Here is a 22,530-nt window from a genome sequence, read left to right as displayed (position 1 = left end):
TTATAAAATCTTGCTAGTAGAAAAAACTTGGACAGCTTTATTCTATAAATCTAAGAAGATTTTTAGTTTCAGGATAAATTATAACTTTTTGACCCTATTATTAATCGTATCGAGACACTTTATTTGGTATTACAATATAATCATTACAATGTGCCTCGTGTTGAAAGAATCTGCTGATCGTAGATCGCCCAGGAACGCCTTCCCCGTAGTGATTGCTTCTTCTGTGTTTTTGAAGTTTGACCCTATGACCTTCAGTAACTCTATTTTTTTTTTAATTCTTTTTTTTGTATAATATTTTAGTAAGTGATATATTACTTAACATGAAATCTTTCTTGAGATTTTAAGCACATTCATGGAATATTTAACAGCAGAATTTGCAAAGGATATGATTTGTTGTAGAAACAAACCTTCTTGATTCCTGCTCTTTAACATCAATGTTCTACAATAAATACCATAATTCAGATTAAGGATTTTTTTAATAATAATTCTCTAACAATTTTTGAAAGTTCTTTGACCACATTGGTAGATATAATTTTGTTTTATTTTCTTATTTTTTAAAAATAAAAATCATCTCTAAAGAAGATATAAGAATTTTTTTTTTAAATGCATAGAAGCACAAGAAATCAAAACTTCTTAATGTGCATTGATTGCAAATTTATAATGTTCCTTTTGTGAGTATTTAATTTTTAACACCAACAATTCACATTTTTTGTAATCCAAAGTTTGCTCGTTTCCCATCGTTTTTTTTTTTAGATTTTTTATTAATTAAACAAATTTGAAACATATTCTTGAGGAAATCATGAATTGGAAGATCTTTGAAAAATATTTACGTCTAACTTTTAAATAAATATTTTCAAAATTGGCGAAATTACAGTAATAATACGATAAAATAATTTCAAGACAACATGATAAAATGTGGGGTCATCGAAGCCTTGAAGTTGATATCTCCAATCGTTTGGTCCCTAGGTGAGTAACAAATTGGTAAGGAAATTCAGTATGCAATTTAATATTTCTCAAAACTGCAACCACAGTTTAGCATAATGCATTATAAGAGATAAGAATTGATTTAAAAAAAAAAATAGAAAATAAATTGTCTGATATTTTCTTTATTGATTGCATATTGCTCTCCCTGTAAACATGGTTGGAGCAAAAAAAAAAGCAGAAAGTCAAGGTAGGTCAGTTACTCTGCATTTTTTGAAATTTGTTCTAAAAAACTTTTCCATACCGGTCACCAATGGCGCTGATGTGTGCTAAAAAGGCGTTTTTCGAACATGGATTTTGACAGGTGCGCGCGCGCATATGGCAATATGGCCGTCGCATTCGAGAGAGCGAATACCAGCTGCGCTAAAATAAATGGCGTAATCAGTGAGCTCTGTTGTAATTAGCGCATTTCTTGTAAATAGCTTTGTGTACAGTTAGTGATAATAATTCAGTGTTTAATTTCTAATCAAACGTGGTGCCTCTGGTGGTGTGCATAGAGCAAGAACAAAAGTGAACGAGTTGTGGGGCTAAAAAATTGTGTTTAATCAATTATTTTCGTGGACCTTTCCTCATTTTCCACCGCTGTTTCCACCCTCCTTTTTTTTCAACCTCCGGCAGACACTGTGGACGCGCTAGTGCAACACCCGGCCGTCCCATTGTTGACCAGGAGACTCCACATCCCATATCCCCATCGACTTGCAGCTCCGGCAAAAAGTTTTTGTGTACATTTTTGTGTGGTGCCGCGGCGTCCAGTGCGCCTTTCCTCTGTCTGTTTTCAAACAAAAAAATAAAAGCCTCTCGCGCTGCCGTCTCGCGCGTGTCGCCGCAGAATACAAGGCAGCACCCCACCGGCCGGAGAGGATACTCTTGTTCCCCCCTTCGATCAGCCGGCTTGTGCCCCACGCAAAGGCCCCAACTTTGGCGCCCCGGGTGGATGAAAAATCCCAGCAGCCATTGCAATAAGGTAAATAAACTCAATTTGATCCCATCCACTTGACTCCCTTTTGGGGCTATTCCTTTGGCTGCGTCCGGAAGGCTCCTGTCTGCAATGTTCCTTTGTGGCTGGGTGTCTCTTTGTGACGTGCTGCGCCCTCACCGGTGGCCGCCGCGCAGAGGGCGCTCGTGGCCCAATGTGGCGGAGGTTTTTTGTGTATTTTAGCCCGGCCGGCAATTGATGCTCCACTATAGCCACACGCATTCTGCCCGGCAAAAACAACGCCAAACAAAGGGCAGAGGGGGACTTTTACCGGGCCCCACCATTGCCCCCGGCTCTCCCTCTCCACACCACACACAGACATAGGCCTTTCCGGACGGCAGAGCAGCATTTTTTTTCTGTACAGCATTTTATTTGTGTTTTGATGCACTCGAAATGTCACAAACAATTCCATTTCCCTTCTTCACCATGTCTGCAAATATTTAATTTATTTTTTTTCACCTCTCTCGGAAGCTCCAGGAAATTAGCGAAAAAAGTTCCAGTCAAGAAATTTAAATAAATTCTTTTTAATGACCAAAAACTCAGGAGTGGTAACATAGGGATAGAAAATAAAGTTTTTTTAACTTAATAATTTTTTTTGTGGCTTTAACATTTTTTCTTTGAACTTTTTTTTTGATGGAATATCAAGAAAACAGAGAAACTCGATCGGTATAGGGAAAATATTTTGTTAGATTTTTTCCAGAAGAATTCATGGGCTTGAGGGATATTCCCTGGAAACTTAATTAACTCAGTGTCAATTTCAGTCAGCTTAACTCTTTTCAAGATAGTTAGAAAAAATACTTGGTACTCGAGTTACCTCCTGTCCTTTTGTTTCACTGGGATTTTAGTCATTTAAAATGACTCATTTGGTATTGGGATTACTAGCCTAACCTAAAATCTAAAGAGAAGTTATAAATGCTATGTGAGGTTATGCCAAGGTTATGTCTTTTGAAGGTTATGCTGAACATAACCTCCAAAAAGCCATACAGGGCCAGATTCTGCTACTTAAAATTACAGAATTGCTACTTAAAACTTCTAAAACAGATATATACAGTAGACTCTCTCCCAATTGGACATTTGGGGCAAAATGTCATCCGGTTTATCGATAGATTTTGACGTCAAAGCCTTTGTAAATTCCACAAAAAGCGCTCAATTATAAAGAGTTACGATAAAATAAGAAGAACTAGGGTAGAGTCAGCCCTTTTGGCCATGTAAGCATTTTTGGCCACCTAAAGTAAAATCACATTGTAAGGCAATTATGAGTTTATTTAGAACAGGAAAATGGGTCTTATTTCGTGACTTCTAATCTAATGAATCAGAAAACTATATTTGATTTTGTATCGACTTAATTAATTCTAAGTTATTGAAAGAAATTCTCGACAAGGTAAACAATCACTAAAAAAAAACATGGGATCCTTAAGAAACTTGTTAATGTTAAAAGAAATTGTTTTGCATTACTTCATATTTTTGATGAAAATATTTGGTGTTATTCAATGAAAGTCCATTTTTTAATTAACTAAATTTTATTCTGATATCGTCCTTAATAAGATTTTCTAACAAATTAAATGAAAATCGGATGTGGCTAAAAGAGGTTACTTTTCTCGGCTGTGTAAATACTTTTGGTCATTCATTTTCCCATACATTTTACATGTGGCGCACCTAGCTGATTTCAGTAAAAACAATTGTGACTTTTGACTGATTTTTACATCAAATAGGAAATATGCAAAAAGTCGTTTAAAATACTCTAATAATCACATAAAATTGTTGTTAAATAAGAATAGGACTTATGCTGTATATTTTTGAAAGTTTTCGAGAGCTATTTCTTCTGTTACTTAATTAAAATTCTATTGGAAACAAGTGGCCCAAAGTGCTTACAAAGTGGCCAAAAGTACTGAAACATGCATAGTTGCATAAAATGCATTTTTCACTAAAATATCAAAAAAAAAAAAATGGGAATTCTCTTGGATTATTAGGAAGAAACGGCTTTAAAGTATCTTTGTACAAAATTTCCTTTTATTTAAATAAAGATTATAAAAATTACAAGCACATAAAACCTTAAAGTGGCCAAAAGTACTTACTCCACCCTACGGTGAATTTGAGCAAATTAGCTTCATTATTAAACGTGAAAATTGTCAAAAAAATTTTTCGCTCGATTGAAAAAGAGCCGATTGTGCGAGAGTCTACTGTAATTAACTTTTTTTTAGAATTAACTAAACCGTTCAGACGACATGTGTTCTTTGAACACAGTCTGAGTGTAACCCCCTCCATGCATTATAGGCACTAATAAACTCTGCCAGATTCTTTCATTTCACGCAGAGGCTATTGTAGAATTTGAGGTTATGATGTTTAAGTTTGACCTAACCTTGCAAAAAGGCATATCACTTTCAATGATAACCAAAAAAACATAGAAAATATCCATTCGAGCCTTATTCCCTATGTGTATTAATTGCCTGGACCTGAGGAAGATTTGTAACTAAATTTAAACGTCGTGATTTGCGTCAAGAAAACATCACTTGCATTTTTATTTGCCAAATTTATCACATTAGCCTATACTTGGAAATCCATTGATACATAAATATTAAGAAACACTTTAACTAAGAAACTGGTGTCGGATAAACATAACCTTCAAATTTTGTATGATACAAACTTCAAAAAATCTCCCGAACTTTGGCAATTATTTTTACAGACATCAATAAATAGAGAAATTCCATGGGAATTGCATTTTTTAATTTACACCTCTCAATTAAATGTTTATCCTTTTTGGATCATTTTATGTTTGAGGTTAAAATTTGATACATTTCAAATTCAAAAAAAACTTTTTACTTTAATGGTTTTCTTCGTGTACCTATAAATTAATTACTCAAATACTTCCTTTACACAGCGGGTAAGATATGCTTTGTTTTTGAGGTTATGCTTTACATAACCTCAAACGAGGCCCATAATCTGGATTATTTTTTGAATAATAGTCTTTCTCTATATTGTAAAAAAATCGTTAATATGTGGAATATTAAAGTAAATTGCTCAATTTTGTATAGAAGTCATTAAAGTAGTATCTTTTATAAATTTTGAAAACAAAAAATATACATTTTTTTTCAAATAGAGTGAAGTAAGCCTTTCTAACTATGTAGTCATTTTTGGCCCTAAACAAAAATAAATAAAAAATATAATGACTAATTGAATATTATAGATCTTAACTTATAATGTTTTATTCTATTAGCGAAATTGAAGAATGAAGTCTGCACTAAAACTCTAAATTTGTTTATTGACTATGAATATGCATATGGGCCAATCCATCTCAAAACGACCGAAAAAATCGCAAATCGAGGGGTCATGGTCTTAGATGTTTCTGAATTTTACATATGTTAAAGTACACGATAAAATAATATACCCCTATTTTTTTTTTTCGTCCGAAAAAAAATCCTGGCCGGAAATACATGGCGTCAAAGATGGCGCCTCGCGCTTCATTCCTCAATTGCGATTTTTAGCAAATATTTTAAAATGCTCTATTTCGGGAACGGGTTGAGATTTCTTCTTACTCTTTTTTTTTATTTGAAAGATAATTTTATACTCTTTAAAACGATATACTTGATTTTGCATTATCTGCTTAAGTTTTTTTGTAACGGTATTTAAAAAAAAATTTTAAAAAAATTAAAAATTAATTTTTCTCAAAAACCCCATTCTCAAAAATTTTGATTCTTTTTACTGTTGATCAGTAACATTGAGTACTACATTCCCTGAAAAGGCGAGCTTCCACTTTTGCACTTACTTTTTTTTAAAAATATTTGAAAAATTACCATATTTTCAAAATTAAAAATAACCAGCTAAACTCAAAATTTTGAGTTCAACTTTTCAGGGAATATAGTACTCCACAAAACTTATAAACAGCCAAAAAATCAAAATTTTTCGAAATCAAGTTTTTGAAAAAAAAATTTTTTTTTGAGTTTTAAATAAAAATGTCTTTTATTGACAAAAATCAAACTTTAAGATACATTTGACACATGTGTCAATATGTAGATTTTTTTTTAAACGTAATTTCAAAAAAATTTTTTTTTTAATTTTTTCAAAAATAATCCAAAAAAATTTCCAAATTTTGTTTTTTGAAAAACTAAAAGAAAACAAAAAAACATAATTAGTACATGTGTTTAATATGATTTAAAGGCTTATTTTTGTCAATAAAAGACATTTTTATTTAAACCTCAAAAACAAATTTTTTTTTCAAAAACTTGATTTCGAAAAATTTTGATTTTTTGGCTGTTTATAAGTATTGTGGATTACTATATTCCCTGAAAAGTTGAACTCAAAAATTTGAGTTTAACTGGTTATTTTTAATTTTGAAAATATGGTAATTTTTCAAATATTTTTAAAAAAAAGTAAGTGCAAAAGTGGAAGCTCGCCTTTTCAGGGAATGTAGTACTCAATGTTACTGATCAACAGTAAAAAAATCAAAATTTTTGAGAATGAGGTTTTTGAGAAAAATTAATTTTTAAATTTTTCCAAAAATTTTTAAAAGGCCGTTACAAAAAAAACTTAAGCAGATAATGCAAAATCAAGTATATCGATTTAAAGAGTATAAAATTATCTTTCAAATAAAAAAAAGAGTAAGAAGAAATCTCAACCCGTTCCCGAAATAGAGCATTTTAAAATATTTGCTAAAAATCACAATTGAGGAATGAAGCGCGAGGCGCCATCTTTGACGCCATGTATCTCCGGCCAGGAATTTTTTTCAGACGAAAAAAAAATAGGGGTATATTATTTTATCGTGTACTTTAACATATGTAAAATTCAGAACAGAAACATCTAAGACCATGAAGGCTACCCCTATGGTCGTCTTGAGATGGATTGGCCCATATACATATTTTAGATCTTTTGATTATAATGGATGTGCAAAATAGCCCCATTTACGCTAAGCCTATTAAATTCCAAGGATTTCAGGAAAACATCTCAAATAAATAGCATAGAATTCTTTAATTATGTCTTTTTAATCTTCTTGAAAACTTTTTTTCTAATTCTACAAAAAAATTAAAAAAATCTTGTATTATATTTTCGAGACGTTGAACAAATTAAAAAAATCCATCCGGATAACGAAGCTGACATATGTGATATTGTCTCCCAATCATCCGAATAACAAAGCGGACGCTGTAATTTCTGGAAATCAAAATTCGCGTGCTATTCTTTTTCAAAAGATTTGCATAAGTTTATCGCACTGTTTCGGTCTCAAAATTAGTTCCAATTCCAACTAAATTGAATTCCATATGACGTTCAAAAGAAAAAAAAGAAGAAGAGTCTGAAAGAGTGGGACAGACATATGCAAAGCTTCTAAGAAAGAAAGGGATGTAAATTTCGATTATATGAAATTTTCCTGATCTAAAAGGTGTGCTAGAGCCATTATTATCTAAAAAATTCAAATTGAGATTTTTTGTTTATAAAGAGCGTCATTTTATTTAATTATGTTCCTGATGGTAGCCGCATTTCTACGGCTACCATCCGTAATTTCATTCTTTAGGCTGGATTCTAGAAGCAATTAATTTGTTAATTAAACATTCCTGATTTAGAATTCCTGTTATTCATTCTTTCTGTGTTTCTCTTTTCCTTTCATTTTTTTATCACAATTGTTAGAGGGATGACTCTATATCTGTGATTAAGTAAACTAATAATTAATAATAAAATAGAATTGCATTTGAGGCGCTCGGAGTAAAAAAACTCTAAGTCGTATGCATTTCCCTATTAAAATAGCGTTTTTTGCTCTGAGCTCCTCATTTATGCTTTATTATAGATTTTTAGAATGTTTAATATTTTATTTCGGATTAAACCCTTGAAGATTTTTCATGGAATTGCCTTGGGTCTGTGTATCTAAAATTGTATATTATTTCTTATCTCTTCAATGAGATTGTTATGAATGAATTTAGAGCTTGAGACACAATAATTCCGCGCCGGTCGGTTCAAATGCATTTTCATCCAACGCGGCTTTCAGTTCTTCTGTTGCAATTTTTTTTGAGTTTTTGCTGTGCAGATTCTCTGGATTTCTTTTGATATGGAGAATTATTATGAATTTGAATACTCCCACTCAATTTTTTTCTCCATTTTATGCCAATTCTGCAGATTTTTTGTTTGTTTGAGACGTTGAATGTAATTTGACATTATGGAGAATGGTTATGGATGGAAATGGTTTACACAGTAAAAAAAAATGTGTAAAATTTTACTACTATAATAGTGCAAAATCGACCATTTTAGTTGTTTAATTTAAAAATGTTTAAAAAATGCCCAATAATTTGGTAATTTATTGTCAATTGATTGAAAATTACCACTATAATAGTGTGAAATCGGATAAATTAATTATTTAATTGCGATTTGTGTAAAATGTCTCACTACTATAGTCATAAAAAATTTTCAACAATGTTTTGTAATTCAAAACTGTTGAAAAATTCTAAAAATTACCACTATTATAGTATGATTATAGTTTTTCACATTATTATAGTGTGAAAAAATACACAACTTTATGGTATTTTTGTCACATGATCAAAAATTAACACTATTATAGTTTGATCATAATTTTTCACACTATTATAGTGTGAAGCCTTGTGATTTCAACTAAAGTTAATGATTTTTTAAAGAAAGGTTGTGTAAAAATAGTTAAATTTCCATTTAAGATTTATATTTCAGTCGAGATGCTTTTCATTGGGCACAAGTTATATAGAATATCAAATATTTATATTCATAATCAGTATATCGTGAAGATCCGAGCATCAGATGTAATTATCTCGCATTAGGGAGGATCCCGTGTACAGGAAAAAAACATTACGAATGTCTAAAACGGCAAAAAAAACTAAAATAAATGAAATGAATTGAAAATTCAAGAATTTTTGAGTTTACACACAAAAATTCAACAATTTTTAAATTCAACAACTTGAAATTCAACAACTTTAAATTAAACAATTTTAAATAAAACATTTTTTCCAAATTTAACACTATAATACATTACACATTTTATTGTGAAAGATTACACACTATAGGGTAAAGGCTCATAATTTTGACCAGTCTGCTTATAAGCATCGATGTTCCAAGTTTGAAGTGCGATATTTTCAATACTAATTGACTTTTTTTGTTACTCTCTTTTCAGAAGAGTTGTTTAGAAACTTGGCAATGGTTTATTGTCTTTGTTTTTACTAAAATTAGTCTTAACACATTTAAAAATGAATTAATATGTAGAGGGGAATTTGGCTCGAATTTTGGACAACTTGGTTATTAATTTTTACAACTTGTCTGTAAATTTGGACAGATAATCCGCCTCAACAGGATGCCCATTGTTCTTCATTTCATGAATTAATCTTACCAAGTCCTCTTCCTGTTCATGTAAGGGAAACGTAGAATGTCACAAGAAGCCCGGAAACTTTCCATATCATTCATTAAAGTGAGTTGACTTCGGTACTCCAAGTACGTGCCGATTCGCTTATTCCCTGGCCTTTCCGGGAGCCTTTCAAGGCTTTTCTCGCTACATCTCTTTCATAGAGATGATGCTCCTTTATTTCTCCAGGCATTTGTCCAACCTAGTCATCACAAAAGCTAAAACTTAACGAAATTTTGTGAGAAAAACACCTGTCCAAAATAAGAACCATCACCTCACTGGTGAATGTCTTAAAAAATTTCCCATTTTTCACACGAAAAATATAATTCACAAGGCAAATCTCACTTCAGGTCAAATGTACAAATCACCACTAACGTGAATCAACAGAATATTCAATGAATATTCAATAATATCACTCAAAAAAAGCGAAGAAACATTGTTAGTACTTCACCACAGCTAAATAAGAACTGAAGTAAACACGAAGTTCTGTCATATTTCTCGTAAGCAATTGCTCACACTGAATTTTCAACTCAAATCATATTCAGAATTTAACGTATTTAGTGTTAAAATCTTCCAAAAAGAACAAATATTTAGATAGATTTCATTATTCATCAAATATTGGAATAAAAATCCATAATTTAATCTTTTTATTTTAAGTGTCCAATTTTATCCTCAAAGTGTCCAAAATAAGAAACTGGTCAAAATTATGAGCCTTTCCCCTAATAGTGTTAATTTTTTTTACTGTGTAGGATATTTCATGAGCAAATATAGGAGAGACTATTTAAGTTCTCTCATTTTGTTGGGTCTCTTGCAGTTGGATAAGCACAACGAAAGCCGCAACGGCGACAGGTAAATCAGAGGACATCCACTTTATCAACGCACCCGGTGACGACGGCATGAAGCTACTCGGGGGCACCGATGATGGTGGTGGCCGTGGTCCACCGGCGCGCTCTCAGGATGACGCGGCGGTGGGCTATGTGTTCCAACGCCACTCTCATGAGCCAGAATTTCATCAGTTTAAGCAACCCCGCTGGGCATCCGGTGACGATGCCATCATCGACATGGGTTTTGCCGTCATTCCGGTGAGTTTGACTTCTGCTCTTTCCCATCAACAGTCACATATTGATTCCCCATGTTCTCCCCTTTCGCGCGAATTGATCAGTCAACTGTGAAATGGTACAATGCTTCGTCAAGAGAGCTCCGTCAAGGGATCTAAAAAGAGCGTAGGAAGGGGGAGGGGGAGGAGGCCGAGAAAGCGACAGGGAAAGCGATCAATTGACTCTCAATAGTGTGTTTGAATGGAGGGTGGTGGTAGATTTCCAATTGTTCACTTCGATAGATATATCAAAAACCTCCAATAAGATGATAAAACATAAAAAAAGGAAATTTTCATCGTGAGGTTTTCTTGTAAGACACGGCTGATATTTAATTTCCGCACAAATTTTCTCACAAGTAACACTGACAGGGATGATAATAAATTCACTCTAGGGCTTGTTTTCTAAGTATTTATTTTCTTTAGAGGTTTTTTTTCTCTCTTCTTTTTCTCAGCACACTCGGAGAAAATTTAATGTCACTTTATGTGTCGGGTTATTAGGATATTTTCTAATCTGTTTTCTGTGGTTTGTGGTATATATTCTGTATTAAGTGAATACTTTATTATTTTAAAAGGGATTTCCTGGCAAATTGATCACGTTTTTGTGTATTTGAAATAATTCAGGATTAGAGGGTTTTGGAAAGGGGGTTTTTGGCAATTTAACCATATTGACCATTTATTGGCAATTTTGCGTTCGTGCTAAAATTAGCTGGAAAATTTGCATAAAGCTCCACAATTGAATAATTGTCGGGGAAAAGAATTGAAGGTATACAACAGGGAAGATTAAAGTATCAAATGTTTATTTTGCTAAATACGAAATGTTTTAACAAGGACGACAGAAGGGATTATATCTGGCCAATTATGGAAAAACCACCTTTTTAGTGCGCGAACTCTACAGAGGGAACAGTATAAGTTTTCGATTTTGAGTTGTATATTTCGACTTTTTACCCCCTAAGGGGTCGTATTTTGGTAGGATTTTGGAAATCTAGAGTTTTCGAGTTTTTTAACGTTACGCTCTTTGTCCGTCTGCTCGTTTCTCTGGTTTTTATCACGCCTAGAGCCCAAACGGTTAGAGATGAAGACTTGGCGGACATTTCGCCCATACACGAAAATACCCTTGAATCATTCCTAATAACGGGTTTTCAAGGTCAAAGGCTAACCCTTTAATGACGAGACACTTTTTACGGACTGAAAATCAACAATAAAAATTAAACTGAGAAACATAATCAATAATAAGTTTTACATCTAACCTTGGAAAGTCCAACAGAGTCTGATTCGGAGTATTCTGTGCTTCTATGAACAATAGGGACAAAAATAGCCCAAAAATTTAAGTAATTTTTCTGACAATATCAATGAATAATATTTTTCGCTTTAATGAAAAATATTACGTATGAGTATTGTAGTTTTTATTGTAAAAAGGATTTTATTTAAAAAAAATTAAAAGCATAAAAAATAAATAAAATCAATTTTGAATTTGAGAATTTAAAAATTCACTATTTTTGAGCTTAAATATTTACTACATAGCAAATAGCTAGAGACTTGCAAAAAATATTCTAGATTCCTTCAACCTTCTACTTTACAATAATTATGTACAGACATAAGAAAAAAATAAGTTTAGGTAGTCATGGAAAATTATTTTCTTTATGGGACACCGGTGTTCCAATCGTCCTTAAAGGGTTAAAATGCTCTATAGAACGCATTTCTCAACAGAATCGGGTCATTTTTGGGCTCATTGAAAAGGTCTACGAATTCTTGGACAAGCTTAAACCGATTTCAATCGGTTCAATTTTAAACAGAATCTAATTTAGGATTGTAAGATTTTTTGAAACCTTAAGAAATTCATGTTGAGATTCTATTCAAAATTGCCCTTCTGTACTCTGTAGGTCATTATATTTTTTTGTTCCTCTGTAATGCAAGAAAAATATACGATTTAGAACAGGGTGGGGCAGTCTCAATTATGGATTTCCAAACTGTTAAAATAAATATGTTAAACCGAATTAAACCGATTGAGTTAAAACTGGATTTACGGGGTTAATAAAATTTCATTATTTTATTACAATGATGGAAAAATATCCAAAACTTCCTCACATAGAGAAATTTCAGGAAAATAGTCCTACATTTTGAATTTTAACCCTTTCAGGCCGATTGGGTCACCGGTGACCCAAAAATAAAATTTTTCCTACGGCTATCTAAAGTTGTGTTTTGCCCTAAAAAGTGAGAAAAGCGTTTTTCTGACCCTGAATTTTTGACCCTCTCGGAATTAAAGGGTTAATGATCTTATTAGGTATTTTTAAAATTTTACAATACTAAAATAAATTTGGGCAAGGATTAGGATACTTATTCAACATTTCAATATTCTTTATTTCTTTGCTTATAAAAAAAATATTTTGTCATTATATTGCTTATTAATTGCTAGACATTTATATTTTTATGTGCAAATGAAATAGATTAGTAATGCAATTTTTAAATGAGAAAAGTCGAAATTTTCGGTTTTATTAATTTTGAGAAATTTTTATTTAAATAATTTTTATGTTTTAAAAGCATTTTTTTTTTAATGTTTTTTTTGGATAATTTATAGTTATTTCCATCCAAGATTTGTTTTTTTTTTTTTAAATTTCGAATGTTTTCGTAAGCAAAACATTCTAAGACTGTAAATACACAAGTTTTGTCTTTCAAAAATTCAAGATGGCGATTTTTTTAGGTCATAGGCAGGGGTGTGATATAAGCTCTGAAAAATGCGACCGGTTTTAGTGTAAATTTTTTCCTGTTTTCGTACACATTTCACGAGATATCTCCGAAAGTACGTAGGTTGCCAATTTGGGGTTTTCGGTTGCCCATTCCATATTAAATTGGGTTTTATATTGCATTTGTATTCATTCCGCAATGACAGAAAACACCGTAGGGGGAAGTGGGGCACTTTTGAAAGTGGGGCACCTTCGAAATTGGAATTTTTCACCTATTTTTAAATAAAATTGAGCCTTATCGTGATATAATTTAGCTTCTCAATATGTTTGTGCAGCTAAATTACATTACGATAAGGCTCAATTTTATTTAAAAATATGTGAAAAATTCCAATTTCAAAGGTGCCCCACCGCCCCCTATAAACTCCAAAGTTTTTTCGGCTCTCTAGAAACATATGGGAAACATAGGAAATGTCATGCCCCTGGTGATAGGTATATTTGGACTAAATGTTCGCCTGAACCAAATCGTAATAATGATCCTTGGATCGACTTATGAGGGGGTCCTCCGAAGATCCGAAGTTCGTATCTCTTACCGTTTTGCTTCTAGATGGGTAGCAAGTTTACGGACAGAAAAAAAGAATATTTAAAAATGATTGGTTATTTACGAATACTTAACCTATTACAACCGATGAAATTGGGTTAGAGATTTCAAGACCTTCCCAAGAAATACAAATTTAACCAATTGGGTTGAAAAATAGACCGTCAAAGTAGTGAAAACTCTTTTTATAAAACCAATTGCAGAGGTCAAACGAGAAGCTTTGCGAAATTATACATGTAGCATAGTTACCGATATATAGGTTTTTGTTCCCTTCCTTTTAAAATGGTAAGAAAAATATGCAAAAATCGAAAATGCCCCTTCGTCAACTGCCCCACCTTCCTCTATGAATTACCAATCTCTCAAAATGAGCATTTTGATTTATTTGATATTAGAATAGTTAATTTTTGGACACAGGAAATTGCCTCCTGATGAGCCTGTTTGAAACTGATTCTCATGCATTTTCAGAACTTAAAGCTAAATTTATTGGAATCATTTTTAATTTATTCTTTCAGTACTAAGTAACTAGGTAACCATTAGATAATGAAATAATGTTACTGGTGATAAATAAATGCAAGAGTTATGATTTTGCAGAAAATCAGGAATTCTGGAGAATTTCATTTGGATATAATTCAATAAAATCATTTGTAGAATTTAAACTTCGACTTTAATTCGAGAATTTTAGATGGTTTTCTGAGTTAGTTTTATGTATGTAACTTAACTTTTGTTATCTCTTAAGGTAGAGTTTTTTGGGAGACGGTAATTTAGTAAAAATCGTCATCCTAGGAATAATTTATTGAGATATAAAAATTAAATTTAAAAAATGTAAATTTTGCCATGCTTTCTAATTCTCATCTTTTTTTTGTTGAGATTTTTTAAAATATTGATAAATAATTTAAAGAAGAGCAGAATAACCTCTTTTGTAGCAGACTTTCAAACTAGGGGACACTGGGGCAGAACTAGCCAGCAAATCAAATTTTTTCATTAAGTATAATAATGTGTAAAAAGAAATATGTTGGTATCAGATTGATAAATATTCCAATGAAGAGGAAGGGAAGTATATTTAATTTGAATAAATTAGTAGTTTCTTCAATATTCCTTCTAAGGAAAACTGTAACATCCTGCTGTCCAATTCTATCCGTGACTAATCTGCCCCGGTCTCCGATATTAATTATTTTATTATTCTATCACATAAAATAATGAAGTTCTGACTATAAAATTCTATGAATATAATTGTTCTTTGTCCCTCTAATATTTTGAAATAAAATAGTTCTGTGGAGTTTTTAGGGTCTCATATAATTACCTTGCACTGTATTATGTGCAAGAATAATGAAATTGTTCAATAAATTCTGTGATAGATTTAATAGAACATTACCTATACATGGAAAGCAAATAATATATAAAACCTACGTTCTCGTAAAAGGATTTTATTGCTCAAATTTCAAAACAGAGAATTATACAAAGTATACTTCAATTTAAATTTTTACACGTTTCTAAAATTCGCGGAGTGCTCGAATATTCAATATGGGACATTTAGTGAATTTGTATTTAGAGCAAGAATGTCATTTTTTTAATTGTATCTATCAATGTCGCATAAATCAATTGATTTTTATTTAAATATCATGCTTGATCATAAGAAATATTTATGATCTTCAATTCATTTATAATGCGGAGTTTCTGGCAAATAAAATCATTAAAAACTAGTGTTTGTGATTAGAAGACTGTGACTATCGAGGAAGAATCTCAATATTATCCCTAAACATGGAGAGTAGTTCATACATAAGATGAAAGCATTCCTTAATCTTTGATTCTTCCTCAAACGTGTACGACTTTTTTCCGGAACTGAGGGAGTATTTAATAAGTTAGTAATTTAATAACTCAAGTGCTCAAGAGAAATGTTTTGATTGAGAAATACAGTGGCGATATTTTTGCAGAGGGTTTTTAGGAGAACGTGGGGAAAAAGGGTCAAATCCGGTGTATATTATTTTTTTCACGAGCTTCTAGAAGCAAATCTAAATTATTCTGGAAATGCTAATTCACAAACTTTGGAAAATAAATTAGTCAAAATTGTGACATTCCAAAAAGATTTTAAAAAAATAGTAGGGGAAAGTACTCACCCTTCGAACGTTCATGAACCATTTGAATAATGTGAATTTCTTTTATTTTTCTAGAGAGACTTACACATAATTATCGCAATAATTAATAAATAGAAAGGTGTAAGTTTCTTAGGTAAATTTTAAGAAAATTCACATTATTCGAACACATAAACGTTCGAAGGGAGAGTATTTTCCCTAACCTCTGGAAATCAAAATTTCCATCTATTTCTTTCTGAAACGTTTAACGTCTATTTTACGTTTTCGTACTCAAAATGGGATCGAACTAATTTGAATTTATCGTGACGTTTAGAAGAAGTGTCCGAAAGAGTGCGACAGATATATGCAAAACGTTTGAGAAAAAAAGAGATGGAAATTTTCATTTCACAAAATTTTCCTGATCTCAAAGGTGTGTTGTGTACTAAAAGCATAATAGTCCCGGCACACCTTTTAGATCGGTAAAATTTCATGAAATCTAGTTTACCTCATTCTTTCAGTCTCAAAATTGGACTGAACTAAATTGAATTTGGCGTGATGTTCAAATGAAGAAGAAGAGTGCGAAAGAGTGGGATAGACATATGCAAAACTTTTAAGAAAGAAAGGGATGCCAATTTTGATTTTATGAAATTTTCCTAATCTAAAAGATGTGTCGGACTCATAATTATCAAAATTTCAAAAACATTCGTGGTGTTTGCTCGAATCCTTCGAAACTTGGACATTTTAGGAAGACTGTCTCGAATTTTGAAAATATTCTGCATGTTACAATTTGCCCCACATCCTCCTATTTTTCCTTTAAATCTCTTAAATTTTCTTTAAAATTCGCAATAAAAACAAAACTTTGATATCTCTTTTAAAAATCACCCTGATTTCTTTTATCTGTTTAGAAATAACCATAAGATTTTCTCTTTATCGTGATATTAAAAGTGAAAAACATCATCATAAAGTGAGATGATAGAAATCTCGTTTTCCACGGCACTGCAAAGTTCCTTTTTACACCCGATAAGAATGTGGAAGTATTTTTATTGGCATCAGTGTACATTTCCTGGACGTTGATGGGGAATTCAGTGGCAAAATGCTGAGAATCTTTGGAATGATGATAGAAGGGAAAAATGTCGTATACATTTCAGAAATTGCCAATAGAAACATTTTCGTATTTGGTATTGTTTTTTTTTCTTTCCTTCTCTTTTTTTTTAATGATTTGTGAACGAAGACACTGAATGACAACTTGAACATTTTAGTATTCAAGTTGAGTTTTCATCAAAAGATTTGTTTCTTCATCTCTCAATATTAGAGAAGATAGGAGAGGCTTGGAAATCTAATTACGTTTGGCGAATGGGAGTCAAGTGATTGAAGACATAGGGATGGGTCAAATGGAATGAATTGTGTACCAATTCATGAGAAAGACACAAGATATAGCGATTTTTTTTTAAAGGAGGGTTAGTGGGGATGAGAGTTAGTCTTGTGCTATATGAGTTGTTTTTGAAGTGGGATCAATCGATATTTTCAATATGACAAGCTCCTTTTGATATAAAATAGAAAGAAATAAAAAAAGCGGAGAATGGCAAAAATGCTTGATATTTGAATAGTAGGGTAATGCCATAATTTATGGTTATATTAAACATTTACCTATCTGCAATTTTAGTAATTTTTGTAGAATTGAAGCACTGAAAGCGTCAAGTGGTAGAGTACTCGCTTTATGATGCAAAGCAGAGCAGCATTTGTACTGTCTTTTTTTTTAATTTCTTGCTGTTTGTAAATTTAAAGAATATCCATCCTAAGGATGTTTGGCATATACAACCTGAGAAGGAGTTTTCCACCGTTTTCACTCCGGAGTAGGTTGGTAACCAATACTCAGACGGCGGTGGCCGCAGAAAGACATTTGCAATATATCGAAATCCCCAAAAGCATTGATGACAATATCTATCTATCTATCTATCTATCTATGATGTAAGTCTTCTGGGTTCGAATCCCTTTCTGTCACTACACTGAGAAAAAAGAGGGTGCCATTAACTTTAACACTTTTTAGGTGTAAAAATATATCAACATTTTTTAATGTTAATTTTACACCTTTTGAGGGTAAAATCAACATGAAAAAGGGTAACTTTAACCCCCAATACACCTAAAAAGCATAATATTTACACCGATTTTGGATCAATACTGCAGGGTAAAATTAACATTTCCGGAATGTTATTTTAACTTTTTCGGATTTCTTTCAGTGTAGGATTTTATATGGCATTAAATAGTTCGAAATCTGTATGCTGCAATAACAATATTCTATGATCACTTTAGACTTTCAATTTGAAGGTTGTAAAGCACATAACCGTGACGTCGACGCTTTTACACTAAACTTAAATCCATTTTGATAGTGTTGCAAACCTGCTTTAAGGCATACTCTGCCTAGGGGATGCAGCATGGTGCTCTTTAGGGGGTGAATGTCGTGAATTAGTAAAATTTAAATTTACCCTTATACTTCATGTGAGCAACACATACTCGCAGCGAAGTAAGTCGAGTATATGTGCTCTTGTAAGTTAAGTTTGAGCTTTGAGCTTGGGTTATCATCCACGCTCGAGTAAATGAATAAGCTTGCTGTATCTATCCTGCTTGCGCATCTCTCATTATTCTGGAGCGCGAATTCCCTCTTCTGTGCGCTTTGTAATTTAGTTTAACTCTCTGGTCTTTATTTTCCTCTCTGCCGTCGTAAGCTCCGACCAAATCTTCAATAATAGCTATTAAGTTTAAGTTTATTGAAATATGAAACAATCCACAAGAAATAGGATACAATCCCCTTACATGAAATTAAAAAGACTAGCGAACTTGGAAGTACATATAAATCCCTTGAGGAGAGATCTGCTGAGCCCTTGTTAAGAGAGAAGCCGCGTATTCCGGGCTACCAGTCGAAACAAGACGACTGAGAAAGATAGGGGCAAGTATCTGAGGGAGAGGTGATAGGTGGCATTCGATAAATACGTCCCTATGCGGAGGAGTAATGTGGTCGCAGGGACCTAAAGCACAGATATGCATTACACATTTATTGGAGGCTATTGTCAGACGGTTTTAAATACGTAAAATTTTAGTCATTTTTCTGACACAGCGTTATAGATGTCCAAACGACATCTGCATGACTCAATATCGTGCCTATAATTGTATCTGTCGTATATACAAAGCATTTTTTCTATTGCTTACTGATCGAACTTCACAGAGAGAGCAGTATATATATTTCCACGATTTGTTATCCCCCACAATTTTCACCGTCTACCCACTGGGTACCACTTTTCTCAACATATTGTCGCGCTTTAGACGATTTCTGGGAAATGATGTCACGCTGTTTGTCCTTTCTTGCGTCCGTCCGTCTGTCCGTCTATTCGTTCGGTCGTTACCACGCCTAAAGCGTTTCCCAGATTTAAATGTTAAGGACTCTCATTAAAAAACTATACTAACATATAAAAATACTATTTATATTTCTTGAAAGGGTATTTTATTGTGATTCAAATCCACTTTATGGTTTTTTATTCAAGCGGTTTCTCCGCGAAATCTCCGCACCATATTCCTTACTCCCTCATTAAGGCTCTGGATAAGGTCGCCCCACGATCTCTGACGACTTTCTTCCACTTTCGTGCGAAGTCCTGCAAATCTTTGGCTGGATTAGCCTTCTTCTTCAAGTCTCCTTTCAAAATTCTCCAGTATTTCTCAATGGGGCGGACTTCTGGAGTGCAGGGCGGGTTGAGCTTCTTATCTACATATTTGACATTGTTGTCGGCAAACCATTCCAGGGTGGCTTTTGCGTAATGACATGATGCCAAATCAGGCTAAAATAGAGGAGGGATGTCGTGGCTTTGATACAGTGGCAAAAGTAGTTTTTGGAGGAACTCTTTAAGGTAGATATCCGCGTTCATCGTCCCTGTCATGAAAAATTCTTCGCTTCGACGTCCACAATAGCAGATTGCCATCCAAACCATATATTTCTTCGGGAAATTGTCGTACTCTTTGAACATGTACTCGCTGGCTACACCCGTACGAGTCTTCGCCGTGTAAAACTGTTGGCCGGGCAACTGCGTAAATTCACCTTTTACGACAGTTTCGTCGTCCATCAAAATGCATCCTTGAAAGCATTTTAAAACTCGATCACTCAGATTTCTCGACCTCGTTTTGGTACTTTACCTCTGCTTGTCCGTGCGATGGGGAGCAGCTTGAGCTTTGTACGTTATCAATCTGTTATTCTCTGCACTAAGCTATTGGAGATACCGAGCTTTTTGCCCACATCTCTGACTGAAAGGCAAGGTTGCTTCTGGATAAGCGTCAATACTCTCTTCTCCATCCCCTTGTCTACAGCTCCAGGTTTTCTGCCATATCCTGGCTTTCGAACAACAGTATTGAGTTCCTTTAAGCGTAGTATAACCTATCCGTATCTAACTTCCGTATATAGCTTCGCACCGTGGATGGACACTTTCCGGTGATCCTTCTGATTTCAGCCGCCCTCAAACACGCGTCTTAACGGTGACTGAATTTAAATTCTGTACATTAATCAATTACAAACTTTATTGAGTTAGATAGAGTAACTATCCAAGAAAATAAATCGGCAATCAGAATTCAAATCAGGAAAGAGGAAAGAGGCTAATTTTAATGAATTCGACGGGATGTCGCATTTTCCGTCCGCCATTTTGAGCAAAAATTTTGCATAATTTTTCGCGAAGTGAGAAAAAAACAACAAAATGTATTCCCATCTCTGTCGGGTTATTTTTTCCAAGTAATTGAAGGACTAAATAACTAAAAATTCATTGCCGACAGAAATTCGAATATCAATTGCCCTGGAATAAATCATGTAAAATCACTCAATTTGCATATGATGTATAATACCCTGGTAAGGAATGGGTTAAAAACGATCCTAGAGGCGGAGAAATGTTGTTTACATTTAAGGCTATACTTCATGAGAGCAACACTTCTTGCTCGGGTATAAGCTTTCCACAGTATATGCTTTTGGTTTAGTCATCAAACTTTTTTCTTACTTTATTGGCCATAATGTATGGCACCACCCTATGTGATTGTTTATTTGGTTTAATTTGCAGAATCAAGACAAGTGGAAGTACAATGGACCGATGAATTCAAGCCATAGTGGGGGTGGTGTTTCTCTGCCACCACCGCCGCCACACTCGTCAAAACCGCACCAGATTATGGGCCATGTATCTCATCAGCTACAACAGCAACTGAATAGTCATCTGCAGCAGCAGCAGCAGCAACAGCAACAGCAGCAGCAGCAGCAACCGAATCATATTAATAATACATCGCAAATACTGAATCAGACGCTAAGTAGTACTACAGCCGGTCTGCCAATGCAGATGGCCGCCATTCAGGGTGGCATCTATGATCCTGTCTACCAGAATATGAATGGTTTACCAAAACCGACTGAACAACTTGTCTACTTGGGTGGACAACCTCATCTTGGTGTTATGCCGCCGCCAGGAAGGAATACGTCAGCGGTGAGTTTTTTTTAACATCTTTATTCTCTCTTTTTTTCTCCCTTCCTAAATATTTAAAAAAAACTCTACGTGTGCTGAATTTGTGCGCGAAATGGATATATTTGTTGGTGCGATATTGTCTGGTTTATGGTGCTAAGTCCTAGAGTGGCATTTTGTACATATGGAAAATTTTTTGGTGGCCATAAGCGAAAAACCGAGATTGTGTGTGAGAGATTTTCACCACAGTATCCTTGTAACTGGTGAAGCATTAGAATGACTTTTTCCTCAACTTATATTACATGACGGTAAAATACATTCCCACAGAGTTTTCTGCAACTCCTGTTAAATATTTGATTGGCTGTTGATGAGATTTCATGGTTATTTTGGATGAGTTTGGGTTTGAGAGTTTCAAAAACAAACCCTTGAATATTATGTACCATAGAATGATGGTAGTTTCTACATTTTTATTCTATTGATTCAGAAATTAGTGGAAAATTCTCATTTTATATTGCTGGAATAGTCAATTATTTGACATTTTTAAAAAATTAGATTAACTTCAATTTCCGTTCTCTATATACTTGACATAAAGCGAAAATATTCTACAGCATTCAATTAAAATTGTTTATTTTTGTCTGATAGTGTGTGGGCAGTGAAAATTGCAGGGAGGTTTTCAAGGGACAATTTAAAAAACTATCTCTATATTTGTTCATTATTTTGTGCTTTCTCGTAGGAATAATAAATTGAATTTTACTTCAACTGGAATAGCGGTTGGCGTTGAATGATTTGGAAGTTTACTTTGTAAAATTTGTGCAGACGCTTTTAGTTAGATTTTTCCAAAAATCTAATTTTTATAACAAAAATTGTTAGATTTGTATGGATTCTCAAAGAAAATACAAAGAAATAATTTAATTTCTTTGCAGAAATACAAAGAAATTAATTGCAAATATCACTTCAAATGGAAAGTTCTTAAATCGCGCGCAATTCAACTGTGAGAGAGAGATAGAGACATAAATAACTCACTTGACAAACATCTAGAGGCGCTGCGGTTGCAAAAAGTCTCTGAAATGCGACAAAATATCTTCTTCTCTATTTTATCCTTATTAGCAGGTCGTGTCCCTTCTTGTAATACGTACTTTTGCATTCCTTATTAACCAAAATAATGTTGTACTAAAAGATTTTTCTCAAACTCATCCTGAATTTTGGGACAGCTCAAAAGAATGAGTCTTCCAGCTCAAAATTTCATCCCAATGTTTTTGTTGTTAATATCGACAATTATTCACAATTAACTTAAATAACTGTATTCAACTAAATTATTAAAA

General features: G+C 33.3%; 1 protein-coding gene across 4 annotated transcripts in view; it reads left to right on the top strand.

Moving 5' to 3' along the window:
• The first annotated feature begins 1,298 nt into the window (after positions 1–1,298).
• LOC129797905 (maternal protein pumilio) overlaps positions 1,299–22,530 on the top strand; it is a 280,842-nt gene continuing 259,610 nt past the window's right edge. For all 4 annotated transcript variants that reach the window (XM_055840778.1, XM_055840779.1, XM_055840777.1 and 1 more), the window contains exons 1-3: positions 1,299–1,945; positions 10,111–10,378; positions 20,822–21,232. In XM_055840778.1, the coding sequence (XP_055696753.1) occupies positions 10,193–10,378; positions 20,822–21,232 (597 nt within the window). In that variant the 5' untranslated portion in view covers positions 1,299–1,945; positions 10,111–10,192. The remainder of the gene's footprint in view (positions 1,946–10,110; positions 10,379–20,821; positions 21,233–22,530) is intronic.

Source organism: Phlebotomus papatasi, chromosome 1 (assembly GCF_024763615.1).
Source record: "Phlebotomus papatasi isolate M1 chromosome 1, Ppap_2.1, whole genome shotgun sequence".
NCBI classification, from domain to species: Eukaryota; Metazoa; Arthropoda; class Insecta; order Diptera; family Psychodidae; genus Phlebotomus; species Phlebotomus papatasi.
This window is presented reverse-complemented; position numbering and strand designations above follow the sequence as displayed.